Source organism: Rhopalosiphum padi, chromosome 1 (genome assembly GCF_020882245.1).
Source record: "Rhopalosiphum padi isolate XX-2018 chromosome 1, ASM2088224v1, whole genome shotgun sequence".
In the NCBI taxonomy this organism is placed as follows: Eukaryota; Metazoa; Arthropoda; class Insecta; order Hemiptera; family Aphididae; genus Rhopalosiphum; species Rhopalosiphum padi.
The window spans coordinates 81,587,361-81,597,902 of record NC_083597.1 but is presented as its reverse complement, the minus strand read 5'-3'; the positions used below and the strand labels follow the sequence as shown (position 1 = coordinate 81,597,902).

Genomic DNA, 10,542 nt, shown 5'->3' with positions numbered 1-10,542 from the left:
ATTTAGTATAATCTATACATAATAGTATAACTATACATATTACGATTTCTACACACGCTGGACTTTTATTCTGAAGTATCTATATTTATAAATGATTCCGCGTTACGTGTTTTAGTATTATAAGTATAACCTAGGTATTATCTTGCGTAATAAGTTCTCACGTGACAGCGAATCACCGACAATTCTCGCATAAAAATACCTAGCATAATAGGTATATAAAAAAGTTAAGTATATTGATTCTCATTATTATTTATATAACGTTTTGAATATGATAAATCCACCGACCACCATTATATAAAATAAAATTAAAAAATAATTTTATTTTAATTAAATTTACATACTTAATTAATTTTATAAAATCTGAAAACTATATTTATACCTTATGAAATAATTTGAGAATTCATGAGAAATCTGAATATGAATTTATAAAACTATTTATATTTTATAGTTATTATTATCATTTTATTTATTATTTTTTTTTATCTAGGTACCTACATAAAAAAATAATAGTTCGTTATAATAATTTCAAAGAAAACTTTTAGTAAGTATATAATATTATACGTAGAAAAAAACTAATGTGTGAAAATAAATAGTATAGTTTATTAAATAAAAATAATCTTATTTAAATGCAAACTTTCTTTATTTAATGATGCTTGAGAATTTAAAGAAATATACTTGTTAAAGAAATCCTGAAGAATAATATTATCGATTGAATTCATATATTATTATATAATAGTTTGTTTATTTTATTTTTTGCAGTATAACGTAGACATATAATACAGATTACCTAAACAAATTTTAATAATTTTAAATTCGAGATAACGGAGAATAGTGAGTACCTACATAGGTACAAAATTGTACTTGAGATTTTTATTAAAGTATTGACTATTATATTTATACTTACTATAAATTTATAAGCGTCTATAGATAGGTATATATTAATAAACAATAATATATCATATATTTTAAATTATAATTAACTCTGAGAACTTTTCCAAGTATGAAATCACGTATAGGTTAGGACGGTTAGGTTATTTAAAACGAAACATAAAATAAAAATGTTAAAAATAAAGACATTTTACGATCATTTTATATTTTATAGGGATAAATTACGTATAATCAACCGTGTCTGGCATACATTTAATATAAGTGGCCACTGGTCACTCTAGGTGCAATAAAGAATATATTTTTCAAAAAATTAAGAAATTTAATTAATTTATATCTACTACCTACTTTATTCGTTATTGAACGGCCTTCTTTATGATTCCATTAAAAATGTCAATATAACGGAAAAAATTAAAACTATCTGTATTATAAATATACGTATACCTATACCTTTTTATATTTATTTTTTTAATTTTATAGTATAGGTACCTAACTAAAATAAATTACCGTGATACTTTATAAACCGTGAAAAAACGCTATAACCATATAATATGTGTAACGAATTTTACATATTATACTCTCGAGTTTTTTTATTCTAAAAAATATAATAATATTTCATGTAAATTAATTATTATTAATTATAAGCCAAAAAGAAAATTAAAAAGGGGGAAAGTAGGTAACTGCTCTGTTGTACAGTGAGTATAGACTCTACCATATTATATTAAGGGTAGAGGAGCAATTTACTGTAACAAACTTGATTTAGTTGAATTCAATAATAAATCAATGCATACGAAAAATGATTTTGAGCGAAGACGGTTCGTCTTATATTACTAAGCATATTTGATGATGTATTTATATTGAAATTAAATAAAATAAAATTTTTGCTATTAAAGTAATAATTTATTTTACTATTAGAAATACAATAGATTGAAATTATTTTTGGCGAAAACATTGCATTTGAAAAAGTAATGGTGTGTATAAAGTATGATAATTGAAAATGTATGTTAAATGTTTCAAGAACTCACAGATAATATTTTCAAATTACAACAAAATACCTAAAATTGATATTCTTCATTTAAATATCTATTTTCGTACAAATTTGAACTTAAAAAATAAGTACTGTTTATATATATTTTTAAATTTGTTGATTATAGTATAAAATAATTATGAAAAACCCTGCGTTAAAATCTTAAATACTAATAATCAAAAACAGTATTATAAATTCAAATGCTTCTATAGCAAGAATTATAACCAATACTAGAAAAATGTATTAACATAATTAACTAGGTACTAATAGAAAATTAAGTTCTTCATAGTAATATAAATTATTATTAGTAGTATTATTATAAAATATCAAAACCGACAGTCTCAATTTATAATCGTTTTGCAATGACTCATCACTGAGTTCAAATTTAATCCGCCCAATATCTACTCAATGACGAGGTACACTCAACTACTATATTATATTAATATAGCCATGGCCGGTGACATGGGATTTGCTGAATAATAGTGGGTATGCTTTGGCACCCCTAAACAAAAATAAAGTTATTTACATATTACGCTTTAAATTCTGAATGGAACGAGTCATTATGCATAATGTATATTGTAAATGATAAAGGTGTTAGGTAATTTGATACTTTGTAGTTTTTAATAATTTTATTTTGTGACTTATGCTATTAAATGCAATCCATAATATAGTACTGTATAATAATTATAATAATAATTGTATGGAGGGAGGGGGTTAAGATTTTTAGAAATATTTACAACCCTTGAATATGGAGGCTAGTTTTATAAGCTTTTTTTTGCATCAGCTAGGTATACAAGTTACAAAAAAAAAAAACATAAATTAATTATTAATAGTGTTTTGGAAATAATTATTTATAAATATAATTAAATTACTAAACAAAAACAATAATCAATACAATTATATAATTTCCATTTTAGATATTATATACAATGTATAAAATAAATATAATAATTTATAATATAATATATGACTTATATTACGTACTATCCTCGACAACAATTTTAAATCTTTATCTTTTCAATTTTTCATAATATTACTGTCGTTGACAAGGGCTTATTTATTTATTTTTTTGTCTTATGGGGGTTTAAACAAAAAATTTAAATTTGCGTATGTGGGGCGTATAGTGTGTAAAATATCTTATAATATAATAAAAATAAGTATAAAATAGGTGAATGGGTATGAATTTATGATTATATCCTTTACTTGCTGTTCTATATGTATATCTACAATTTATGTATTGTAATTTTCAGTAATATGTACGGACATCAAATTTACGAGATATATCTAGTAGGTTAATAAATTTCGTTTTCTACTAAAACTTCTTGTGGATTTTCTATAAGAACAGTTTGATCAACCCCTTACAGCCCACACTGGCTTCCTGTGATTTTCATATTTTTTTTACACATGAAATCATTTCTTGGTGGTCAAAATTTTAACGACAACGACGAGGCGAAATAAGTTGTTAACAAATGGTTACAAATTTACAATCACAAGTGACATTTTTTTATGATGAAGGAATACAAAAATTAGTGCCCCGTTATAATAACTGTTTAAACAATATATGTAATCAAAAAGAGCTTAATATTTATACTTAACGTTCCATAAATTGTTGATTTAAATATTTATTTTATTTATTTGTATCACCCAACGGAACTTACTTTCTGGACATACTTTGTATTTTTTTATAATCAGTTATAATATTCTTTTTATAAATATTTGAAAATTTATAGCTTTATTAAAAATTACATAATATATTCGCGATAAATGATCTATCAAGTTATTGGAGCGAATTATAATCAGACTATAAGTTAGTTTAAAATGTTAAGACTATTTTTGTACAAAGAATCGTGAAGTCATTCATGCGAATTCAAAAATGTTTATTACTCGCATGTATATAATGTACACATATAACTATATAAGTATATGTAACGCAACTGCGTGGTAGTAAATAATATTGGTCGAATAAAGTAAAGCACGTCTCACGATTTTGCGTGTCATTCTTATTACGACTCAGTCATAGATGTATATTATAGTATATTTATATACATGCTATTATTAATATTTTTCTTTTCGATATCAAACGCTATCAAAACGAAATGTTCGAATTTATAGGTACGTTGCCATTGGTCAATGGTTTAATGGTTAATGGTTATGTACAATATCAAATAAATCGCATTGGGTTTTGAACGTTTAACAATATTTTATTATTATGCTTGACACATTTATGTAGATATTATCTACTGAGCAATAACATTTTGTTGACATTCGACCAGCTTTATTCTTATAATAAGTGTAATTATTTACATTAATTATGTTAAATATGTATCTCGAACGAAATCTCCCGAAGTTGAAGGACAAAAACAAAAATTGTCATTATTTAATATTGTAAGCAGATAAGTATACTCATATTTTTTTAACGAGGAGCGAAGCAAAATTCAAAATAGATTACGAATTCGTATAAAAGTATTGATAATATTGATTATGGATATAAATATTTTCAAAACTAAATAATCTATATGAATTTTACGATCATTTAATTTGAAATTTCGATTCTCTTTTTTAATTTACTATATAATTTAATGGAAATTAATCTTTTTCAGGGGAAACCACTTGCTCACGTATAAAAATTGTATATGATAAACTGATAACCAAAATACCAAATTGAAAACTTAAGAATGTATGGCTTATATAATATGCCCTAATAATTAATGCATCCGGCATAATACCCTATAACCAAAAATAATATGGCTAAGGGTAGCGGAGAGAAATATATAATATGTAGTAGCACACACTGCACGAGGGAAGTATATTTGACGTTTGACTTTTTTATCAATATAAAAAAAACGAGAAAATGTTTTTATAAAACATATATATATTAATATAACTCTCTCCCTTTTAGAAATATCTGTGTATTTCAATGTTACTCTGTGCAGTGTGTACAGTTCACATATTATATAAACTAAATTTGGAATACAGTACAATTATTTATAAATGGATATACAAAGTACAAACTATAAATTTTAACTTTTAAGTTAGGTGAAGTGAAATCAACTATGAAAATATAAAATAACACATTGAGTTTATTGAAAGTACGTTTTTATTTTGATTCAGTTCATTAAATTAAATAAATGCGTTTAAAAAACTATTCAAGTTTTTTTCGATTTTGTTTAATAATTGGATACCTATTTCAAAAGAATTTAGGTTATGCGTATAAATAATGACTCGTGTTTTACATAACATTAACGCATAGTTAATTTTATAAATTCTTTATAATTTAAGTATAAATATAACTATATATATCTATTTATATAATATTGTGGATAAATCATAACAATTTCTATAATAATTTAAGTTCATATTTTTATAATAATAATCTTGATGGTGAGTCGGGGTAAAGGGAAGAACAGAAGCCCTATTTAAGCTCTAATTAATTTCATATTACAATATATTTATTTTATTTTTGGAAAGAATTATGCTGTGAGCTATGAGCGTTTATACAATAACTATTTACTAATAAGACATTAAAAATATTCATATTGCATATTATTATATACCTTCGTCCTTCACCTATATATTTAAAATTTTAAAGTGATATATACTCCTTATAATATGATCTATGGAACATGAATAGTAGAGATAGTACTTATACTTACCTAATGTTTCCATTAATATTATTTAAGGGGTAGAATACCGTAATCTTCTCTACTACTTTATTTTTTAGAATTTATATAATTTAAACTATTTATTATATTTTCTTTTACTGCAAAAATGTACTCTAAGTTATAGTTACACTACATACTATAATATAATACAGCTGTATATTATAATATAACGCATAATAGTAAAACGCCTTACTTTATGATATTACAATTATAATCTTAATATACATTTTTATTAGATACTATAGAATATTACAGGTTATAACTTTTTGGTTATTTGTATATTGGTATATATTAATATTTATCTCTATTAGTATACTCAATGATCCACCATCATTGGCATCACTAACTTCATATTCACGTACTTACCTAGAATTATATCTCAATTATATTTTAGTTAAGTTATCTCTGTTCGAATGTTGAATTTTTGATCAGTCATATTTCAATTATAATTGAAATATAGAGATAGTAGAGATAGTGGTGTGCACCAATGTGACTACATATTTCATTCCTACGAGTAATGTACGGTTAGTATTTCAGTATTTACGAGCTTCATAATTGGCACCCACTACACCGGCCTGACATTTACGTTTTTTGAGGATTAGACGTGAAACGGATACGTCATTAAGACAATGAAAAAGTAAGACACGAATCAAATGTTCTATTTAGAATATACTATATATATTATGTTATTCACAGGTTCTTGGTACCTATAAGGACTAAAGAATATTTTATACCCGTAATCTATCTGTAAAGCAGTTTATATCTCATGGCTATTATATTAAGTACCTACTTATTAGTTATTTCAGATATATACAAGTGTATAATATCACATAATGTGTGTTAGTCTGTAGGTTTATAAAATCGGAGTAAAACCTTAGCAATAAAATGTAGTTTAGGTACTTGCCAGTCGTCGCACTACGATTTTTATTATTTAAGTTATAACACAAGTCATAGTGGTGCCGAACTCATAAGTCATGTGAAGCGATCACCTCACTTCTTAAATGGGGTTATCATATTATAAAATAGGTGGGTGGGACAAAAATTTTAGATTTCGCTTCAAAAAAAAAAGTCTGAGTTCGGTGCCATTGACAAGTCACATAATATCTTACTTCTGCAGACGCGTTAAGGAGTCGTATAGGTATAAACAGTTCGTATACATTATGTGACAAGCACGAAAGTACGACTTACATCGGGGGAAAATCTTAAGTTATATCATACACATTACAGTGTTGATTGCAACAAAGCTGTATATATTTAATTATTAGCGCAAGGTCGGATAACAGTCATGCATGGCATACACGCTATAGATAGTCGTGATAATAATTGTATAAGGGTTCTATAGGTTTTCACGCAAACACCGGACATTCATTACCTAATCATTGATCTATTGCGAATCAGACTGCAGTAGACCAACAGAGATAGTAATCGCTGACCATATCCATGGATTAATTGAATTAACTATCAAGCTATATGTTGTTTCAAACACCGAGTTGTCCGAACGGTGTATCCATAAAAATAAAACGTTTTTACAACCTAACTATGTAGTTCTACGGAATACGGATATAATATTGTAATCATGTAATAGAAGCATGTTCTTTTATAAGAACACGTTATATTATTATTTTATTACGGATTGTTTTTTTGCGTGTACTTAGACATATTTTCGAGATTAAGTTTTACTTGACAATTCGCAGTTATTGCACGGTTGATTTAAATTAAATAGGTTAAGTAATTTAAGTATACCAATTATTTTAAATGGCACAAATTTGTTTAAATTATAAATAAATAAACATTTAAACTTCAAATGTATAACATACGTATAACTATATATAGGTATATATTAGACTAGAAAATATGATAAAAACCTATTTTATGCTCAATTTTCCAACATTCCAATTTATATATTATGAATCAATTAATTTAAAATCCAATGTGTGACGATTGTCTCCATAAAATTCAAATGGACTTAATTATATATGCACCACAGCATGATTTTTATATCAATATTTTATGTCTTACGTTAAAATCTTAGGTTCATCATCAACTAGTCAACATGGAGGAAAAACTAAAAATATTACAATATGCAAAGTATGCATACTATTTTTTTATTTTTAAAAGAGATCGTGTTTTTTCAATACCTACATGGCTTAATATGGTTAGAATATGGGATGTCCTTCCTTACGCTCAAAACTTTGCCCGTACTTCTGACGGATTGGTCGTAGATATATGTATATAATATTATCACAGAATATTGCTGTGGATTTTAAGACATTTTCTAGATGTAAATTGTATGATTATTTTTAAACCGTTATTGGGCGCGAAACCCTACGGCTAGCATGTGACAGCGGTCGTCGTCGTTGTCCGCACGGGCCTCCGCTGAAGACCGGTCACGAACCAATGGCGGCGGCAACGGTGGCGGCTCCGAGGCCGGGCCGACAGCGCCGCGACGACGACCACGGTTCTGTCGGTCGTCAGTTGTGGTTTGCACGCCGTCGCGCGCAGTGAACGGGGTCGATTCGATCGCGAAACGAACGCCATGTGATCGCGTACGGGCGACCGCGTAAACAGTAAATAATAATACGTACGCTATATAGTGTCCGAAATATATTACAAAAAAATCGTCGTTTCAGATCGCGTGATATAAAATATTTTAATATTCTTATCTTTTCGACGTTCCGGTAACAGTAAATAACAAACTCGTTCGTCTCGTGCACAGTTTTTGATAATAATAATAATATTCTTTGCCGGACGCGGTGGTGCCGGCAGCAACAACGGTCGACGGATAACCCGCGAAAGTGCGACGAAATCAAAAATGTCCCGTGAGCCGGACGGGCGGCGGCGGCGGTGGTGTCCCGGGCTAGCGATATCCGCGGTCTTGGCGACTGTCGTCTTGGCGCTCGCCGCGGACGGCCAAAATGCAGGTACGTCGTTGATCTAAGTCTATACTAAGGATGATTAGGATGTGGCGAGTTCGCCTGGTCACTTTTATTCTCATCAGTATTAAAGCCAACACCGCAGTACATTAAACACAAACGATTGTATCGAGTGTACATTTAACAGCGCGATAATGATAAACATTCAAATCAGTATCACCGTATGACCGAGGTTAGGTTGGGTCCATAAAATAATAAATATGTGAAAATATTTATCAGAAAATGATGTCATGTCTGCACAATTATGTTAAGTTGAGTATTATTTACCTAGTTTAAGTAATCAAAGAATGTCTTAAGAAACAGCATGCCAATAATATCACATGTATTTTGTAATTGATAATTGATAATCATATAGATATTACCTATACTTTTTAATAAAAATAAAGAAAATCAAAACGGTTTCTTTAAAAACGGTTGTTGCTTTTTAAATAGTTCTTACAAATATAAATAAATTTCATATTTTAAACAAGATTTTTTTTTGATACTTTGTAAGTACCTACCGACAAGTCTTAAGAAGGTACTAGCTTGGAATAGTTCCAAAATTACTTATTTAAATTTTAAAGTTTCAACCTCGCCCGTGTTTTATAAAAATCACTAAAGATTAAACTTTACTATGAATTTATTTTCGAATACAATTCCTATACAGATACGAGATACATACCTGAAAATGTGTATACACAATATGCATATTAAAGAAAAACAGTTTTGATAACATAATTTGTACAGCTATTACCTAAAATAAAATAAAATTCATTCAATATTAGTTTTATTATTTTTTAAGCATCATTTGTATGATAACTTGATTTTCTCTCAATGTAATGATATACGATTTAAAAATTTAAAAATTAAATACTACATAATATGTTTCAACAAAACTGTACTATAAAGTATATTGTAATGTATAGTATAACTAAGACAGTCTTTAAAATTAATGTGCAATATTTTATACATAGTAATATACGTAGTGATATTACTTATAAGTTATAATAATATTGTATAATAATTTTAATCTATCAGCATGATATAATCATATTGAATCATTTTGCAAAACGCATTCCTTCAGAACAATTTTGCTAACCTTGAATACATATAAATAATAATTCTGCCCACATGATTCAAGTTATTATAGATTTACTGATTTAAGCATAGTATATAATATATAAAGTATGGTTTATAAGATAAACTAATGGCAGAGTAATAAGTTAGGTATACTAAATATTTATTATATTAATTATAAAGTGCGTATCAATTGATTAAGACAAAATTACTTAATACGATAATTGTTGAACTTATTTTATTAAAAATTTAAGTGATATATTATATGTCAATATTATTGCAAAAATTTGATGGATTATAAAATATTGCCAAATATATGTTATAAGTTATAAATCTTAATATCTTATCAAGCCTCACTACTTACTAGTTGTTCACTGACGTTGACATCAATGTTAATCCATTCGTGATCGATCACTGGATATTTAAAAATTGTCAATAATTGTTAGTAGGCTAACATCTGCATCAATTGCTTTCATTGAAATCATGATTTACGCAGAAAACCGATATTCTAAATTGTTTACAATCCGTACTATTTTGGTACAATTTCTCGAAACCGTTGTTACTATCGTAGTCCGTAGGTTATGTCTTATATTTCATAGACCCAAAACAATAGGTATTATACCAAATCCTTTTTTTTTATATTTAAGAATTGGTTCCACTTGTTGCGTCAAGCTGTAAAGATTTTAATCTTTGGAGTTCAGTTTTGGTTTATAGACCAAAATTGTATAGGAGTCTGGAGTATACGTTAATTAGTGTTATTGGCGGGTAAAATTAATCATTTTTCATAAAAGATAGAAAATAAAATTTTCGATTTTTTAATTGTTTATGTATATAATATTTTTATTTATTTATTGTTTTATTGGTTATTACATTTAAATAACTTATAAGAATGAGAAATAAAAAAGTTTATTATTAGATGAAAAGGTCAAGTAGGTGTGATATTTATGCAAATAAATATAGTATATACTATATTATATAG

The 10,542-nt window shown here is 26.9% G+C and overlaps 1 protein-coding gene across 1 annotated transcript in view; it reads left to right on the top strand.

The window, feature by feature from the left end:
* Positions 1-8,040: 8,040 nt before the first annotated feature.
* The window catches only part of LOC132917853 (sushi, von Willebrand factor type A, EGF and pentraxin domain-containing protein 1), a 62,423-nt gene continuing 59,921 nt past the window's right edge, over positions 8,041-10,542 (top strand). The window contains exon 1 of the mRNA XM_060978808.1: positions 8,041-8,495. Coding sequence (XP_060834791.1) covers positions 8,387-8,495 — 109 coding nt within the window. The 5' untranslated portion in view covers positions 8,041-8,386. The remainder of the gene's footprint in view (positions 8,496-10,542) is intronic.